This window comes from Chaetodon auriga, chromosome 2, assembly GCF_051107435.1.
Source record: "Chaetodon auriga isolate fChaAug3 chromosome 2, fChaAug3.hap1, whole genome shotgun sequence".
Classification (NCBI taxonomy): Eukaryota; Metazoa; Chordata; class Actinopteri; order Chaetodontiformes; family Chaetodontidae; genus Chaetodon; species Chaetodon auriga.
The window spans coordinates 29,235,028-29,255,054 of record NC_135075.1 but is presented as its reverse complement, the minus strand read 5'-3'; the positions used below and the strand labels follow the sequence as shown (position 1 = coordinate 29,255,054).

The following is a 20,027-nucleotide window of genomic DNA, read 5'->3' as shown; positions in this document are numbered from 1 at the left end:
TCGATACGACCGCTCATCTTCTGCTCACCTTTGCCGCCATTTTCCCCGCCGTCCAACTCTTCCATGATGGCCTCTGCTGACATTAAGACGGGGTGTCCCTCGGGTCCATGGTTACTGTCACAACTGTTAAGATAACTGCACCGTTAACAAAGATGTTTCTGTTTAGGACAGAGCTGCACGACAGTTCAGGACTGATGTGGACTTCATTCAACAAGCAAACGCACAATTGGCAGATCTGGTTATGGGGATTAAAACAAAGCCTTGAAGTCTAAGATCTGTGTAATTCAATTCATGCAGCTGTTGACTAAACATGAAACTGGCTTTGTGCTGCAGTTTGATGGTCTGCTGGAATCAGACGTTCCCATGCTGCTGGACACACTCTGTGTGTGTGTGTGTGTGTGTGTGTGTGTGTGTGTGTGTGTGTGTGTGTAAACTCATCCTCAATGCAATTAACAGACAAATCTGTTAAACTGAAGACAACGCATGGCTTTAAATTTCTTACAGCCTCAAAGAACAGACCACGAGAACTTCAACATGAAAACACTGCAGTTTATGCATAAAGCCTCACAGACGTCCAACATCAGGACGCTTAGTAAGAAGAAATGAAAGGTTCTGCTGACCTGAAGTCAAGTCGTCGTCTGTGGTTCAGATCCTCCGGCTGTTCTTCTCATGCTGGTTCACAGAGCTGCAGGTTCAGGTTCTACCCACCCAGAAGCTCCACATGCTGCAGTGACACACACTAAACCCACAGCTTCATCATCCTCATGGTGTCAGACGTCCATCAGTCTGTGAGTCGACGAAGCAACTTCACCAGTAAACACAATGTTCCAGCACACCTGCGGTCAACAGGTAGAGGCTGTGGTGGAAAAGGTATTTAAGTGTGTGTGTGTGTGTGTGTGTGTTTGCTCTCCATCCTGGATCTGTTATCAAACTGCTGGTGTCAGCTGTGTGTGTGTGCGTGTACATTACTGTATCGCTCAGCTTGTGTGGATAAAGAGATTATCACCTGTTGCTGGACTGCAGGTTTCTCACACACACCTTTCTCTTTGGCAAACACTGCAGATACCTGCTGCCTGATCCATATTGTTCTTTTTCTACATTTATGTGACATTTTGTTCTCATCAAATTATCCGACTGCTCTAAATACAAACCGTGACGTGTTCCTCACTCTGGGATATTTATCATTTTTACCTGTGGGGGAAAAGTTTGCAGACAGGCCGAAACACAAGCTGTAAAAAACTCAAAACACCCATAAAGACTTTTTAATCAATCCAGAGTCAAACGGTGCCTTTAGCAAACAGCACCCTGCCTGGTAATAAGGCTCTAATTGATTCCAGTAGCTGTAAATGACTTAACGATGCTAAGAACTGACATGTAAACACACGTCTGCTGTGGACATGTCAGACGTGGTTATCAGTAACATACACACAGGCCTCCTTATTAAAGCTCCCACATGTAGGATTAGTTAATCTATAACATCCCTGATGTCAAACACCACATAAACTGAACCAGTTTTCACCTGAACTGGCTCTTTTTTTTTATATATTAATGCCAAACCTCACAAAATGTGAAAGATACCATAATCACATAATAAATACAGGATGACGGTGAATGTCTTGACCTGACATCACCTATAAGTACTATAACATTAACTATAAGAGGAGTCTTCATCCAGAGTTGCTAACATTAGCATTAGCCACCACATGCTACCAGTCATATTAGCCATGGAGGCTAATGCTGAAGCAGCAAAACCCCTGAAAGTATTATTATGAATTTTCACTTGTAAAAAGGAAGAATTTGTTATTTCTTCTTTGAAAAGCGAAATCGAGTCACTTGAAAGGAAAACTCTGACACTTTTGGGAAATATGCTCATGGGTTGTTTACTGAGAGTTAAATCTCACTCATGTCTGCAGCCAGAGACCGGACATTTCAGTACAAACACTGATCATTGGACCCTCGTTCTGGACCCTCTGCAGGGTGATGGGCTAAGACCAGGGAATAGTCCTACACAACTATGTTTTTAGACTTCAGTTTCTGTGTTAGACAAACAAAATATAACCTGTAAAAAAGTGAGTTTTAGCCAGATTTTGTTATCTACGAATGGAGTCATGCTAGCTGTTTCCAGTCTTTATGCTAAGCTAAGCTAACCTGCTGCTGCTGGTAGCTGCGTATTAAGAGCAACATCAATCTTCTCATCTAACTCTCTCCAACAAAGAGAGTAAGTGTTTTTCCCACAATGTTAAATTTCTCCTTTTAACGTGAACATAAATGCAATTAATACGCTTTTAAAACCGCAGAAGTCAACAGAAATGAACCAGGAGCCGAGGAAGTCGGCTAACTGCTCAGTTTGTGGCCTCAGAGGAACAAAAATCCTGCTTAGGTTCAACCATCTTCATCCTGCAGACCGCTGACCTGCAGGGTCTCAGTGTTTGAGTCAGAAGCTGCTAAAGACATCAGAGATGAACACAAACAGCAGGACTGTGTTTTCTATCAGACAGCAGGGAGAAAACGACAAACAATAAATAAGTCCTGGTGATCGTTCCAGGACTACATAGTTGTGCTGCAGCTGGAGTTACTGAGTGCCAGCTGTGACCGGCGGTGAAATGATTCAGAAAATGTTTAGAAAGTCAGTGGAAGAGTTTTGTTTGGTTTATGTCGATGTGAGACGCCAGAGGGACGAATCGAAGTCGCATCAGTCAAACTCAATCGAGCCGCGATGGAAAGAGTTTGGAGAATTTGAACAATGACGGATCCAAACAAAAATAATCTGTTTTCATTGAAATGTGACGCGTCTCCACCTGAACGTGACCGGCTCAAATCACACTTTCACATTCATCACCTCGTGTTTAACCAGCAAACGCAAAATGATTGAAGCCAAAATGGAGCTGAATCCTGACGGACACCAGAGGACATGTTTGAGACTCAGTAGCTCCATGACAAGAGAAACCTGATCTACTCTTATCAAGAAAATAATCAACAGATTAATGGAAATGAAAAATGAAAAGAAGCATCAGTCACAGCTCGTCAATTAATCAGTCAACCAACAGAAAATTAATTGGCAACTATTTTGTTGATGTTTTGAGTCAAATTCTCTGAATTTAAACTCCTCAAATGTGAGGATGTAGCCGATTCTATCCTGATATATTTCATCTATTTTTTGTATCTCTATCTACTCATCTTTATTTTTTCTCATATTTTATAGATAAACTGGCTGAGAAACAATGGGCAGATCAATCAGTAATAGTTAAAATCCAGATGAACATGTTGTGCAGGAGCTGCAGACTGACGCTGGACTCAGGTCTGACCTGCAGACTGCATTAACGCGTCCTGCTCTGTAGGGGGCAGCAGTAACAGCCAGTCCGGAGCTGAACATTTGTCTGCGTTCAGCGTCACAGGAAGCTGCTGGTTGATTGGATGAGATCCAGAGTGAAGCTTCATTTCCTTCAGTTTGTTCCTTCTTTTCTTCTGTCCCTCAGTCCTTCAGAAAGACTTTAAAGGAGATCTTTGTGCTTTGTTTGGTTCAGGAAACAGAGCAGAGACCAGCACATGATGTCTCTAGAAATGTCCTCAATCTGGACCCTGAGTTTCCTTTTGTCTTCCAGGCAGCAGCGGTAACAAGTAACTAAGTACATTTACTCAAACAAGGTACTTCATGTGCTGACAGCTGGAGTTATTAATTACTTTTTGGTTTAAGATTTTACAAACAAAACACGTTTGATTTATAATATATGATGACAAATGAAACTATCCAAACAGTATATAAAATGAGCTCCACGCCCACTGCTTACACATCAACAAGCAGTAATAATACTCTAATAATACGTTATACATGCAGTAATAATCCATTCTGCAAAGCAAGTACTTTGATACTTTCAGTACGTTACTTATAATACTTTGTACTAAAGTGAAATCTTGGATGTTGGACTTTGGTGAAACGATGCTCCGTTCACTGAAGGAAAAGACATAAATGCTTTTTCTGATTTGACTCCGGAGAGTTTGGTGTTTTTAAATGTTCGTCAGCTTCGTGCCGCTGATGCTCGGAGCTGATTTTCGGTTTGACCGTCAGCTCTCTGAGTCTCTGCTGGAGGAAGTCAAATAGTTTATTTTTACTGCCTGAACTTGAAAAGACCTTTTAAGAAACAGCCACTGTTTCATTTGTCGTGGTAACGTTGCATCTGCGCCAACATCAACAGCTGCTGCAGCTCTTTGACTGCTTTTAACAACGAGCTCTGTTAACTGTGCGTGGGCCGACGCTCCAGTGCAGCGTCGAACGTCTGTGACTTGATATTTAAGGCGGATTCCTTCAGATTAAACATCAGTAATAAGCTCGTTCAGTTAATCATCCTGTAATTTCACGCAGCAGTTACGACAAAGAATTCAATTCTATTAATAAAAACACATTTAAGAGTTTTGGGTGAATTAACTCAAAGAGCAGACGCTGTTTGAATTTGTTTCAGGTGTTTACTGAAGGAAATAGGATCTCCACTTCTATATTTAACACTAAGTGAGAAACACACTGTGAACGGCTCAGAGTCACAAGAAGAGGCCTTCAAGCATCCAGTCAATGAAATGTTTAACGAGAAAGTACGAAGTCTGAGCTGAATGATGCTCTTTGTGGATAATTATAGAACATATGTCGGTCTGTGACCCACGCTGAGGGGGAGCAGAGTGCGTGTGTGTGTGTGTGTGTGTGTGTGCGCACGTGCTCGGCAGCAGCAGGATGGTCGTAGATTGTTGTTTGGTCAGCGGAGACAGGAAAAGGTTGTTGGGGGTGGAGGTCTGGCTACGGTCATTTAGCTGCAGAGTTATACTGAGGAGTCTTTGTCCTGCACGCACGCACACGCACGCACACACGCACGCACGTTTCAGGTTCGTCCCAGAAGACGTGGACTGAGACCAAACTCTGGAATCAGTTGATTCGTTGAGTCTCCAATTGGCTTAAATGCATAAAATTCGGTACATTTTAACTTCATTTCCAGATTTCTCAAACCAGTTTACAGCATCTCTCTACTGGTGTGTCTGTCAGATAAAAATACACAACCTGAGCACCCTTCTCTTAACTTAATCTCTTTTAAGGGCTGAATTAAAGCGAGTAACCTCTGACTCAGGCTTAGGTTTAATGTTATTGCATTAGATTTGTTCAGACGTGTGCAGGTATGACTGACATAATGCTACCTGACTAACAAACAGGAGCAGAGAACATGTCCTGTTTCTGGAGGTAATGACAGAAACACGTGATACCACAGGAGATCCAACCCTGGAATAAAAATGATATTTCAGGTGCCTCTTAAAGAGTTCAGCAGATCCACCTGATGTGACGGGTGGGGGTGACGGTTCCACAGAGTTCAGGCTGAACACCAGCAGCCTTTTGTTTCATAGTCTGGTATGAAGGAGGAAAGTGTCCCTTCAGTGCTGCGAGGTCGGTTATAAAGACGGTCCTACAGTAAATCTATGCTGAATGTGGATCAAGAGAAGGTGTTCTGAAGGACCCTCGACTAAACTGAGGACACTTTCTGTAGGTCACTGAAGGCATCACCGCAGCCTCCTCTTGAAAGCATGAATAATGTGCTGCAAATGTTTGGCTGACCCTCCGCTCACCACAGAAAACATGTGGACGGCAGACAGAAAGACAACGAGACAAACAGAGACACAAACAGAGAAAAGGGCCTTTGTGCTCGTCCACATCTGTCGACTCATTACTCAGACCTGAGCGGCTCTGGCTGCCGTCGGGCCCCGATAAGGACCCCGCTCTGAGGAAGAGGTGGCTTTCATGGCGCCTGTTTGAATTGAGCGCGTGCCCTGAATGTAAACACACCTCAGACTTTATCATTATGGCTGCTGGTCGGCCCGCTAACCTGCAGGGCCTGAGCGCGTTTGTCCACAGCCGTCCATTAACAGGACGAGCCGCGCACCTTCTCCAGGTGTTTGCAGCAGAGTGTTTTACGATGGGCAGGACTGGAATGTCCCTCTGCAACACAAACCCTCCATCGACTTTATTACGGCTCTATGAACACACACAGGGCAGGAATTTACTGGAGGGTCTACACTCTAATCGCTCACAACAGACTGACGTGACGCTCGAAGGGAAAACAGACAGAAGTGGTGGAGTTAGCAGATTCAGATGAAGGTGTTCTGGATAAGACGTAGTCCTCGTCTCATAAAGGACACATCAGGTTTCTCTCATTAAATGGCACCTTTACACAGCCTTCAGTGGTGAAGCTGAGTGACAGGAGGTTGATGTTTCCTTCCTCCGCCCTCAGACTCACAACAAGCCCTTTAAATTAACCCACAGAGATATGCTGTTTGGAACATCTCTGGTTCGATTTAGGCTCAAAAACAGGTCGGAAGAGGCAGAGGACCAATCATTGGCTATGGTGAGGGACAAGCGGTGGTCATGGTTAGAAGAAACCATCGCAGACGGACTGAATGTTCGTCAGCGATGGTTTCTGATGGCTCATCACTGCAGACATTTCAAGCCCAGGTGTTGGCCTGCAGCTGGTTAAACCTCCTGCTTTCTGCCTCCAAATGATGAAAAATACTTCATTATTTGCAATTAAGTGACACACCTCAAGAAAAAGGTGACCAGCAGAGGGCGACATTCAACAGGATGTGATCTGAACACAATGGGAGGAAAGACCTCTACGTGTGTTTTGTGCTCCACCCTCAGATGATCCAACGTGTTGTTATTATGATCAATACTCACCAGAAGCTCTGTTGAATTTGTACATCAGACGCCACAAAGCTGAAACTTAACATGAACTATGTGATTAAAATAAAGCTGTTAAAATGTCTTGTGACCTTTAAGTCTGGAATTCTTTGGACACATCTTTAAAACAGTCTGCGTCCTGCTAAAGGACACAAACTCAGCTCATGCTCCTCTCTGCTGTCCCTCTATCTCACCCGCCATCTCTCCCCCCTCACAGTCTGATCCAGTTCCAGCCGAGTCCAGCTGTGAGCGCCTGGTCTGCTAGATCGCTATCATCAGGATGAAGATGAGACAGCTCAGAGGACTGAGTGGCTTCATTCTGTTGGCCCTGGCCGTCCTCGCCACCGCCAGGCCAAAAGCAGGTCAGTCTGCCCGGACTGTGGGAAGAAAGAGGAAAAAGATTAAGACAGAAGACAAGCGGCGGTTTTATTAGCTCCCTCCATTCGAGAGGTCGAAGCTGTGAGAACAGCTGACCACAGACATGGACTCTCTGCCTTCTGTGGAAACTTGTGTACACGTTGGTATTTTCATTGTTTAGGAATCAGAAAAATGGCAGAATTATCGTCCTTTGGTGCTGACTTCTTTAAAAACCTCACAGCTGCAGGTCCTGAACAGAGTGAACACATGAATCATGACTTCATCACTAATGTCATATGTATACATATCAGACCTACTGTAAACATCTGGACGTGGTTTATACCTGCAGCTGAAGGCTGACTTCGTTTCTACACGCAGACGATGAAGCGGGCGTCTTTATTTCAGGCTGTAAAACCAGCCGGTGCTCACGTCTGTCTGAAACTGAGGCTGGAACAGTCCCACACACTCTGACACCGAGCCTCCTCCGCTCTGCCTCTCAGCCTTCGTGAAGAAACTCTAGACGTGCATGAATCAAACAGTTCCTCTCCATCCCATAATGCGCAAACACAGACTCACCTCATACCTCGCTCATGGGCGCCGTGTGTTTGAACAGAGATGATGTTACAACACGGGAGTGATGCTGAAAGTTAAAGAGAGAAACAGGAGCCTGTGGCAGCTGAAGCCACGGAGGAGAGTTCAGGTGGTAAACAACAGGAGAGTGAAACCAGAGAGCAAAGAGGAGCTGGAGGAGCTGCTGAGCGAAGGAAAACAGAAAACTGAAAACCACACACACACTCGCCTACCAGGACACGCTGACCCCTAAAATACACAAAAACAAATGACTCTTTTTTCATTTATATTAATTTACTGTGAACAACATTTTCGGCTTTAATGCTCAAAAACATCTTCAGTGTTTTCTTTGATTATTTCTTTTTAAAATGTGTTCTGCCTCAGTCCTCCATCAGAAACACGGATTAAAATCAGCTTTCAGCTCTTTTCAGGACCGTTCCTGTTCCTTCTTCCAGGTCCGGAGCAGAAATGTAAGTCTGGTCCGGTGGATCTGGTCTTCCTCATCGACAGCTCCCGCAGCGTCAGGCCACACGAGTTTGAGACCATGAGGAAGTTCATGATCGACATCCTGAACACTCTGGACATCGGACTCAACGCCACCAGAGTGGGGGTGGTTCAATACTCCAGCCAGGTACGGAAGGAGCACAGCATCCAGATCTTCATCCATACTGTGCTTCATTTATTGTTTTCAGCCATGTTAGCGCCGCCTGTCTGTCAGATGGACTGTCAGACGTTCATGTTCCCCTCAGGACGAACGTTTCATCAGATCAACATTCAGATCTTTCCAGCACTTTGGTTTACGACCAAATATCTGCAAAACCAAAGACTTTCCCATCAGCCTCAGCTGTACTTTGTGTTGAGTGCTAATTAGCAAATGTTAGCATGCTAACATGCTAACCAAGATATTAAACTCTGTAAACATTATACCTCGTTTTCATACAGCTTCTTTGTGGGTGAAGTTGAGGATTAAACTGTGATGATGTGATAAGTGGACACTGTCTGCTGTCTGTCTTTGACGTCTCTGTCCTCGCTGGTCTTCAGGTCCGCAGTGAGTTCTCTCTGAAGACCCACGCCAAGCTGGACGCCATGGTGAAAGGCATCAATCAGATCATTCCCCTCGCTCAGGGCACCATGACCGGCCTCGCCATCAAATACGTGATGAATGTCGCCTTTACTGCCGAGGCGGGAGACAGGCCGAAGGTGAGGCAGGCTCTGAAGTTTGTGTTCACAGCTTGTGTTTATTTGTCTTGGTTTCACACCTTTTATGTTATGAAATAACGTAGAGACAGTTCATATGTTCCGGCTGTGATGAGGCGTCTCCGTGGGCTTCACACCACGTCCTCCCTGCCTGACCTGAGCTCTGATCCGGAGGTTTTCTGTCCCTCAGGTCCCCAACGTGGCTGTGATCGTGACCGATGGACGTCCTCAGGACCGCGTGGCGGAGGTGGCAGCTGAGGCCCGAGAGAAAGGCATTGAGATCTACGCCGTGGGGGTGGCCCGAGCCGATATGACGTCACTGAGGGCCATGGCGTCTCCGCCCTTTGAGGACCACGTCTTCCTGGTGGAGTCCTTCGATCTCATCCACCAGTTCGGGCTTCAGTTCCAGGACAAGCTCTGTGGTGAGACTGCAGGACAGGAAATGACCTCACTGACTGTAAAAATCTACTTTTGGTATTTTCATTATCGTATTTGCCAAAACCATTTTTCAATCCATCTTTAAAAGACGAGGAGTTTCCTGTAAAGTGGATGTTTAGACAAACGTGTCATCACGACCGGGATCACGTAACGTTTGGCTTCTGTTTACTTTGACTTGGTTTGGATGAGTTTCAGGTTTTATTACAGGCTTTCTTGTCAGGGGGAGTTTTAGCAGAGAACAGGATATGAAATCACCCAAAATTCAACAAAATGAAATAATTTTATTGGAACGTGAAAACTTAAATCCTCGCTCTCACATTAAATCCAGACAAAAGAAAGCTCATAAAACGCCTGAGACGACTAATTCTTTACGGATTAGACATCATATTTTAGCAAAATCTCCACCTGAAACGAGCGAAGAGCTTCACATTTTATGCCACAAACGGAAAACTTTCATTTGAAGTCAGCCTAACATAAGGCAGGTAAAAAAGTGCAGCCAAGTCTCTGGAATTTAAGTTTCATGCCGCCGGCTTCATCTGGGGCAACACCAGATTCTTTATGTAATTAAAAACACGGTGAATGTCTCGGCCAAGAGAAAAAATCACCGTGCCCATCTGACCTCACAGAACCTAATACTTTCTCATAACAGCCTGCTCAGGACATTTCCCCGAGCTGCTATGACTCCAGACCGGACGGCTGCAGGGAAAAATCTCTGGCGTTGCTTCATGAGAAATGGAAGAGGGAAAAGGCAGACACACAAACATCTAAGACAGAGAATAAATCAATTAAAAAATATAGCACTGACGTTTGGAAGGCCTGAAAACTCTCTCTAATCAAATAATTCAACATTAAACAGGAGCTCTTCATCAGCCTCCAGGTGTTTCCAGGTGTTTCAAACCTTTAGTGTCTCCAGACGGAGCTGCTGAAGTCTGATAAATGTCCAGTTTGCTCCTCATCTCTGCTGCAGGCTGCGTTAGCTGCTGCTAGCATAACACACCTGATTCTCTGGCTGAAACTATCGGCAGGTGAGTTGCATTGTGGGCGATGTAGGCGGCAGGTTTTTGTGTGTGGAATAAAAACACAAACCGCATCAAACTGGAGATTTACCCAGTTTAGACAAAAGTTCAAGGAAACATTCTTAACTGTTATTTATTACTAGTTGAATGCTAAAAACTTCATCAGGACTGTGTGGGTGTGGTTCGATCAGGTTTGACTGACAGCTGTCTGGAAACATGAAAAACCCTGAATTAATATCTGTGCTGAAATGAGCAAACCTCCACAGTCTGTGTTCATGTGGGATCCATCGCTCACAGTCAGGAGCTTTCAGGCACTTTAAGGCCCATGACGTCCTGCAGCTCCTCGCTCCGGCGCCGAGCCGTGTTGAGGTCGCTGAAGTCGGTCTGATCTCTGCTGTAGGTGTGGATCTGTGTCTGGAGTCGGATCACGGCTGCGAGCACATCTGTGAGAGCTCGCCGGGCTCCTACCTGTGCCTCTGCCTGCCCGGATACACCCTGAACGACGACGGGAAAACGTGTGCAGGTAAGACAGGACGACAAAGAAACACACGGCACACAGACAAAGAGCAGGCCAGACGGCTGGACTCACGGACAACAGCGTGGGTTTTCACTTCGTCTGACCTTTTTGTGTACTTTTCAAAAGTACGCTTTCAACAAAGTGCACTCTTTAAAGTACTTTGAAACACCACTTTAAATCTCACAGAATTAGTGTATAAATTTTTAATACATACAAGTACTTAATTCGATGTATTTACAAGTACACTTTTTGAAAGTATATGTCAAGCATACTTTTAATGAAAGTAGTGTCACACCACCTAAAAAAAACTGCAAACAGAATATTAATGTGGTGAAAGTGAAATTTATCCCAGCAGTGAAGAAACGAGGTCTTAAACTGATCCACGACTTAAGATGCCTGCATGCAAAAGGTGAAATAATTAATGAATTCAACAAACGATAATGGACAGTTACTCATGAAATTGCTGTGTGTGTGTGTGTGTGTGTGTGTGTGTGCATGTGTGTTTCAGCCATCGACCTGTGTGCTGAGGGGAAACATGACTGTGAACAAATCTGCGTCAGCTCACCTGGTTCCTTCACCTGCGACTGCAACAAAGGATTCAAGCTGAACGACGACAAGAAGACCTGCTCGAGTCAGTCTCACATAGAAAGCATGACCGCTCACACACACACACACACACACACACACACACACACACACACACAGTATTACCTGCTGATAGCTCCTGGCCTCACAGTCAGAGGAGAGCTCGGCTTGACTTCATGTCATGTTCATTCACGCTGAAATGGATCTGACCTTCACAAGCTTTGCACACGTTCGTCCTGCTCCTCTTTGCTTCTAGAAGAGAAGCAGTTTCACTTTACTCTGCGTCCTTTAATCAGAACGTGTGCATGGATGCTTTAGAAGAAAAGCCTGATTTAAAAACACTGCACTGTTTGTCTGTTAAGAAAGACTTCCTCTCATAAATCTGACAGACTTTAAAAGTGAAGGTGTGAAGCAGCTTCATTAGCAGATATCGGCTTCAGGAGCAGAACTCCTCGGGTTCTTGGCTTGTTCCAGGTCAGATCTGTTGTCAGACGGCAGGAACATACATGCAGTCCACACGCTCTGCTGCTGTTTGCTCTGCTGCTCACGGCCTCGCTGCTTTCCCCCCCTCAGTGATCGACTACTGTTCGTTTGGGAACCACAGTTGTGATCACGAGTGTGTGAGTGTGCTCAGTGGCTATCACTGCCGCTGTAACCAGGGACACAGGCTGCTGGACGACGGCAAGACCTGCCAGGGTGAGTTACACACACCTGCTCTTTCTGCTCCGTCACCTGACCTCCTCCTCTGCGCCCGTCATAGTTACCACGACCACTAGAGGTCACTAACGTCTAACAATGAACGCAAATATGAGTGGCGATAATCTGCTGGCACAGTCGACCTTTACGGCCATTTTTCTGGCGAGGACGGCTGTTAATGACACAGATAAAAACAAAACCAAGATGTCTGCGGCTGGTATAATGGAGGCGCAGGTCAAATTTGATTAAAAACCTGCCTGACTTTGGCCCGATGGAGCTGATTCTTCCAGCTAATTCTGGATCATGTAGGAACACTGGAAGGAGAATCAACCTGCTCCATTACACTAACCCTGATTCTGAAATGGGAATATATTTGAAGTATTTCCATCTCTGGCTGCAACTTTTTTGATGTGAATCTCAAACAAAGCCTTGTTGGGATTTTTTCACTCCCCAAAATGAAGCCACGACTACAAAGAATGTGCAGTTACATCCTCTGTAGAGACCAGCTTGTGTGCAGCTGCCTTCTCTCTTTTCAATGTGAGGACTCGTCACAGGACGGAAGTAAAAATGACGCTGTTGCTTCAGTATCTTTTTACTGTTATACACTCAATCCAAGCAATAATGCTTAAAATAACAAAATAAAATGAACTGAATAAGATCAAATAAATAGGAATAAAACAAAAAAGAACGTTTTAAGAAGAGACTTAAAAGAAGGAAGCAGTAGTCCCACAGTGAGCCTGATCAGCCTCAGTCATAAACTTTGACCTGGGACTAACCAGCAGGCCTCCGTCAACAGATCAGAAATGAATTTAGGAGCAATAAAATGTTTGAATTAATGTGAACTCTAACCTGCAGACAGCGCAGGGAGACGAGCACAGGGTGATGTGATCAGGCCTCTTAGTTCCAGCTGAGACGATGGAGGGAGTCCGAGCGAAGGGCATCGAGCTGAGAGTAGATGAAAGACATGTTGTTTATCAGCAGCTGATAAAACTGGAGGACAGACGGAAAGAGTTTATCATTAACTGCTAAGTGCTAAACCTTCAACAGCAGCACCAACACTCTTATCTCAGTGTATTCAAGATCTGTGAGCTGGGAACACGACGACAGTCTCACAATGTGTTCACAGAAGGCAGAAGACGGGCTTGAAATGTAAAAAAATACACTTTGTGTCACATTTCTGTCCACATAGGACGTCTGTTCAGTCAGACGAATGTGAGGCAGACGGCTGAAATACACACCTGAAACGACTCCTGTGTGGACGAGCTGTTCAAGCAAAGTCCAACAAAGATCTAAGAGCTGAAAAATGCTCTTTGGATCGAATGTTCACGAGTGTTTTTATAGAAATGCACAGAAAAAAAAGAAGCAGTGTCCCTGGAAAATATATTTACACCAGAGCATTAAAACACACACACACTTTATCTCAATGGGTGTGTGTGTGTGTGTTATTTAGCCATTGACCTGTGTGCTGAGGGGAAACATGACTGTGAACAGATCTGCGTCAGCGCGCCCGGCGTCTTCACCTGTGACTGCAACAAAGGATTCACACTGAATGAGGACGAGAAGACCTGCTCACGTTAGTCAGGCCCCCACACACACACACACACACACACACACACACACACACACACACACACACACACACACACACACACACACACACACACACACACACACACACACACACACACACACACACACACACACTCCTGATGCATCCATCCTGCAGCACGTTGAAGTGGTTTTTCCATTCATTCATTTTGATAATCGATTAGTAATGTCTGTCCCTTGAGTGCTAACATGAAGTAGTTGCAGCTTCCAGTGTCTTCAAAGTGACGACTTCCTGTTTCCTGTCCTTGTAAAGCAGTTTGGAGACTTTGGTCTGTCTGTCACTGTCCTCCAGTATGTGGTCATCATCTTCTGTTTTTACATGATCCTCTGGCTTCACTTACGCACATACACACAGAAACAAAGCAAACACCCGAAACGAAGGTCCACAGTTCCATTAATTATAAATAAATGTGTGTGTGTGTTATTTAGCCATTGACCTGTGTGCTGAGGGAAAGCATGACTGTGAACAGATCTGCGTCAGCGCGCCCGGCGTCTTCACCTGCGACTGCAACAAAGGATTCAAACTCAACAAAGACAAGAAGACCTGCACAAGTCAGTGAATTTCACAGCAACTCATCTCTCCTCAGCTCATCCTCTGAGCGTTATCTCTGACTCTGTGTGTCTGTGCAGGTGTGGTGCATAATGTCATCTGTGTTTACTGACTGTGTGTTTGCAGACATGGACCTGTGTAACACAGTGGAGCACGGCTGTGAGCATCAGTGTGTGAGCACTCCAGGATCTTATTACTGCATCTGTCCAGAGGGACAGCTGCTGCAGGAGGACGGCAAGAGCTGCGGCAGTAAGTCCACTGAGATAAATCATCTGTTTCTTATAAAATCATCTGAACAGTCAAACTCAGGACAGCGTAGCAGAGTGGCACTAAAGGACAGGACATATAACACAGTCTGATCACTCAGACTCATGCAGGGAGATTAAGACCCTGGAGGTCCTGTGGGACCAAATGCTGCAGGTGCAGGATGAAGGTCAGCATCGTCATCACATTCGTCTGAGGTCAGTCTACACCCGCAGACATAAACCAGAACACACACAGAACCCAGATGTCTGTGGTGCATCACCTGCGCTGCTGAGCTCTGATATGTAACAATCAGGACGCCGTGGCCTGACATCACCACACCGACATCCACCTCGGTGCGATCAGATGAGCGTTAACGAAGGGAGCGAGCGTCCGGAGCTGAAAACAGATCAGAACAGACTGGGCTTATTCCTCAGGAGACGAAATGAAGCCCCCATGCTGATGTTAAAAGCAGCTCCGTTCTGTCTGGGAGGAACTGGCTGAACAAAGATGAGATCTTTAGAATTTTCCTTTCCTCAGGGGAAGCAGAGACACCGGAGTGCCTGCCAGGAACCCTCCACAGCACCCCCATGTGGAGCTTCACGGCAGTGCAGGCAGCCTCATTATCTGATCCAACATCACACATAACTGCAAGACGTCCTTTGTTGCCACGACAAATATCAAGCTTTCTTTCTAGTTTTACTTCGTCTGAATACTTTTGAATACTTTCCTCATACAATATATCAGCCACGCTATACTGAGGCTACATCTGCCATATACATGGATGCTTCCATTAGAACAAAGAATTTTGAGCAAAGATTTTAAGTTTTATTAATGTTTATTAACAGTTTCAGGCTGACTGATTGACTGATGGTGGATTTTTGAGGCCAATACTGATCAATATTTGACAGTTGAGTAACAGTATGTGCACCACTATGGATTTTTTTAAACATAAACATGAGATAATAAACATTTCTGACACGTATTCTGTACATTTATGTAACATTTAAAGCACTGAGATTTGTACAAAGGACAGATGAAAAATGAATCTTACTGTTTCTAAGTTCCTGCACCTCAAACATCTTTTTGTCATTTCTGTGCTTCCTGCTCCTGATCAGCTGACATGTGCAGGTCCCTGTGATTCGGGTCCAGTTCAGCTGTGTGACAGAAATGATGCCTGCATTCATTCTCAGTCTCTCTCTCTCTCTCCTTCAGCCTGCAAGTCTGCCAACATCGACCTGGTGCTTCTGATTGACGGCTCCAAAAGTGTCCGCCCTCAAAACTTTGAGCTGGTCAAAAAGTTTGTTAACCAGGTGAGGCAACTTTTCACATGAAGAGCGGCAGTATTCAAACAACATCAAAAAAATAGACCACAATGCAACAAATTCAATACATCTGCAATGGACGCATCCACCACCAGTTAATCTGATCACATTCAATCTGTAACACCAGCAAAACAGCCAGCGCTTGTTTACAGCTAACAGCTGATGGGTAGAGTTCGCCAGCCGTTTCCAGTGTAGATTAAGGACCAGTATCCACGTACAGGTCCCAAAATTAGGTAATCCAACAGTGGAAAGAAGGCAAAGATCCAACAAGAAAAGCACAAAATCAGCAGAATTGTGGGTAAAAAGTGTGTTTGTTTGTTTTAGGGGACAGGAAGTGACATTTTCTATTTAAATAATCATAATAAACTGATAAAGATTTAAGCACACTAATACAGGACCTGCAACTGTGTCCGATGTGTATCGCTCACCTGCTCCTGCGCTCCAGGTCGTGGACTCTCTGGACGTGTCTGCTCACGGCACCAGAGTCGGTCTGGTTCAGTACTCCAGTCGGGTCAGGACAGAGTTCCCTCTCAACATGTACCACACCGCTGACGAGATCAAAGCTGCAGTCATGAAGGTAAAGCTGCTGCTTCTCTGTCACATTATGTCCACTTCCATGATTTCATACCTGATGCATTAACTACCTGTAAACACAGCGCCTGTTTAAAGTTGCACTGACCTGCTGAATAAGTCAAAGCAACAAGATGAAGACTTTCATTTCATGGACATCCAGCAGGAGCAGATTCTGAGCCCATAGTGAAAGAAATGGCACATTATGAGCGTCCATCAACTCTCTCCTGATTCAGTTATAACACCTGTGTCTTGTGCTTGTCTAGGTTCAGTACATGGAGAAAGGTACCATGACAGGTCTGGCACTTAAACACATGGTGGAGAACAGCTTCTCGGAGGCAGAGGGCGCTCGTCCTGCCAGCCGCAACATCCCACGAATTGGACTGGTGTTCACTGACGGACGCTCGCAGGATGACATCACAGAGTTCGCCAAGAAGGCCAAAGAAGCCGGTAAGACTCAACGAGTGTGAGGGTCAAACCACATCTGCAGCTCGTGTTCTTGATCTAAGTGACGGAGGACTAATCATCTGGTCCCTGCTGCTGTGAAGTTGACATTAAATGTGTGTTTGCTGCGTTTGTTTCTGTGCACGCAGGTATCACCATGTACGCGGTGGGCGTTGGAAAAGCTGTGGAAGACGAACTTCGTGAGATTGCATCTGAGCCTGTGGAGAAACATTTCTACTACACCACCGACTTCACTGCCATCAGCACCATCGCTGAGAACCTCAAACTCAACGTCTGCCCAGGTACGACGCTCCGACTGCAGCGTAGAATACGTTTCTCAAGGTCTCATTGATGTGTGGCAACATATTAACAGCTTACAGGAGCTATATATGGATCCTAATGCTGTGCAGATCCCCTGCAGGAGGCTGCTTTACGTTCAACATTAAGATGAGAGTCACGTTTTGTTCTTTGGCTCCATCTGCTGCCAGCCGCAGAGAAAGCACAACGTAACGCAATGGCAAAATATTTCCCCCATAAGTAACTAACACCTGCATGTAGTGAGGTGTAAAGTGTCATGAAACAGATGAAGTGAAGGTGTTTGTTTGCTGCCTGTAACCTTATTTCCTGTCCCTCTTTGTCCCTTTGCAGAGGAGAGTCAGGGGGAGATCGAGGTGAAGGATCCATGTGCCTGTGAGAGCCTGGTGGAGTTCCAGCAGGCCACCATGAGCAGCCTGGAGCAGCTCACACAGAAACATATCCTTTAAAGAAAAACGTCTTCATCCAAACACCAGCAACCAGAACAAGCCACCAGCCGTTCCTCTGCAGCGACGAGCAGTTAGATATTCTTTAAAAGCTGCTGTGATCTGTGGTGAGAAACTGGTGGCAGTTCAAACTGGGACAGATGTAGTGACCACTGACTACGACTAAAATACACCAGAATTGGGTGAAATTCCTCTGTGGGTTCGTTCCTTTAAGGAACCTGGTGAATTACACTCTGGATTCAGTGGAAGGATTAAAAAACGATGTGTAATGTGTGTTACAGATGTGGGACTATGGTTGTAGTTCCATCTGTGTTTGGACTTATTTGTGCTTTGAGTTAAGCAAAGTCCCTCGACAAAACATACCTCACATCGGCCCCAAATTCTTCCCACAACTGGTCCAAGTCTCACCGTGTAACAAACAAATCCGGAAAAAACGTCAGCATTCTTCAATATGCTTATATTCTGCGTTTAGCAAATTATCAGCAAAATACATGAAAAGACAAAAAACAAGTTCAGTGATCCTGATCGGTCTCTTCCTCTGAGCCACAGAGAGCCATTAAAAACACATCAGTGAGTCCAACTGCTGTTCCTTCACACACACACACACACACACACACACACACACACACACACACACACAGATTGTTGCTTTTGGTCTTAATAATAATAATTGCAGCCTTTAAAGGTCCAGTGGAGGATTTAGTGCCATCTAGTGGTGAGGTTCCAGGTTGCAGCCAGCTGAACAGCCTCACCTCACCTGCCCTGCAGTGGCTGCTAAAAACATGAAAACATGAAAGATGCTCTCTGGAGTCAGCGTTTGGTTTGTCCGTTCTGGGCTGCTGTAGAAACATGACAGTCCTGCTCCTTCTGTAGACATGAAGAGCTCGTTCTGAGGTAGAGAAACACAATGATTCTCAGAGTCAGGTGATTAAAACCAATGAAAACATGCCTCTAAACCCTTCACACTGCACCTTTAATAGATGTTTTGTTGGTTGACCAAATGTTACTGAAAACATCTAAAAACCAAAAAATAAATGCCTTAATTTGTAAACTGAGAAATCATCATGTACGTGTTCATGAGCAGGCTCACAGTTAATGCCTGTATGTCATTATTATTATTCCTTAATCAGCTGTCTACTGGCGGGGATGACGGCTCGTCTGGAGCAGCTGGAGAACCAGCTCCTCTCCAGGAAGTGATCTGATCACCACACTGAGCGAACAGGACACCACAGAGGAAGAATACCAGACTGAGGAGGAGGAGGAGGGCACATCCTGGCAAGATCATCAAAAGGGGGAATCAGAAACCCTTCCAATCACCGGACCAATCCAAAGTGTCTTTCCACAAAGCCTGTGAAGCCTTCGCTGGGTCTGCTGCTCTTCACGCTGATGACGACGACATGTATCTGAAAGCTTCCGACGTAGAATCGTACATCTGCTCTCGATGCGGCTGACCTAATTTGTACACTTAAAAAAAGAAGAAAACACCTCCAGCACATCCACTTTCCCTCCATCACTGAGCGAAGCCGCCGCGACGAAAACAAACGCTTTCATACGACGGACGGAAACCACAAGATGAGCGCAACGGAATCAAGGATGAATCTAAGACATCGTACGACGTCTGTTCAGCTGTCTGTAAAGCAGCTGTATTCAAAGTACTGTAGGTATTAGATGTAAGCACCAAATATTATGACACCATGAGCAGCATCACACACCCTTCACTCATAGTCTCACAGCATCCGTCTGTTTCTCTTAGTGCTGTTTATACTTGATGTGTTTTGTACGGTTTGTTAAATATGATGTATTTATAGCAGGTTGTTTTTGTTTTTACCGCAGTAGAATAGCATCATTAAAAAGAGGAGTCATGAAAATGAAGTGTTATCACCACACCCAGTGCTAATTTGGCCGTTCTCGTGTAAAATCTTCACTCGTAGAAACTAGTCTGACGCCACGACTGACCGGCTGTGCAGTGTGAAGACCGTCGAGGAGGAAACTGGTTTAGACTTTTGAAAAAGGGACGTTAAGAAGTTTAAAGTGTCACTGAAGCTGTGGTCTGTCGTTGATTGAGCTGCAGTTTCTAGATTTTGTCTCACGGTGACCTTTTCACGTCTGAGTGCTGGTTTTCATACGAGTCAAAAAAAACCCTTGTGAAGTTCACGTCACGTCTACAGCAGGAAATCCCTCCGTCTGCATCCGTCAGTCATACCATCGTCAGTCATACCATCAGCCTCTCTGTCTGTCGTCATCGCGCCACGTTAGGCTGACAATGGGAGGGCGCTGTGTGTAAATGAATGACCACATTAACGATGCTAGATCGCCTCATTCTTGTAGTTTTGTATAAAAAAGATCACCACAGATGTACGCCCCTTTATATTTGAATGCCTGTATGTTTTTGTATATTTTCTAATAGCTTTACCTTTTTGTACTTTTTCTGATGAATCCCTGTA

The 20,027-nt window shown here is 45.0% G+C and overlaps 2 protein-coding genes across 2 annotated transcripts in view; one reads left to right on the top strand and one right to left on the bottom strand.

The window, feature by feature from the left end:
- rbpjl (recombination signal binding protein for immunoglobulin kappa J region-like) overlaps window positions 1-83 on the bottom strand; it is a 20,458-nt gene extending 20,375 nt beyond the window's left edge. Inside the window, exon 1 of the mRNA XM_076745744.1 lies at window positions 29-83. Coding sequence (XP_076601859.1) covers window positions 29-83 — 55 coding nt within the window. The remainder of the gene's footprint in view (window positions 1-28) is intronic.
- matn4 (matrilin 4) overlaps window positions 1-20,027 on the top strand; it is a 23,938-nt gene extending 3,911 nt beyond the window's left edge. Inside the window, exons 2-17 of the mRNA XM_076745733.1 lie at window positions 6,924-7,068; window positions 8,089-8,264; window positions 8,675-8,833; window positions 9,021-9,252; window positions 10,685-10,807; window positions 11,310-11,432; window positions 11,960-12,082; window positions 13,533-13,655; window positions 14,120-14,242; window positions 14,367-14,489; window positions 15,699-15,796; window positions 16,254-16,385; window positions 16,645-16,828; window positions 16,972-17,124; window positions 17,471-17,575; window positions 18,722-20,027. Of these exons, the coding sequence (XP_076601848.1) occupies window positions 6,987-7,068; window positions 8,089-8,264; window positions 8,675-8,833; window positions 9,021-9,252; window positions 10,685-10,807; window positions 11,310-11,432; window positions 11,960-12,082; window positions 13,533-13,655; window positions 14,120-14,242; window positions 14,367-14,489; window positions 15,699-15,796; window positions 16,254-16,385; window positions 16,645-16,828; window positions 16,972-17,124; window positions 17,471-17,575; window positions 18,722-18,780 (2,118 nt within the window). The 5' untranslated portion in view covers window positions 6,924-6,986 and the 3' untranslated portion in view covers window positions 18,781-20,027. The remainder of the gene's footprint in view (window positions 1-6,923; window positions 7,069-8,088; window positions 8,265-8,674; window positions 8,834-9,020; window positions 9,253-10,684; window positions 10,808-11,309; window positions 11,433-11,959; window positions 12,083-13,532; window positions 13,656-14,119; window positions 14,243-14,366; window positions 14,490-15,698; window positions 15,797-16,253; window positions 16,386-16,644; window positions 16,829-16,971; window positions 17,125-17,470; window positions 17,576-18,721) is intronic.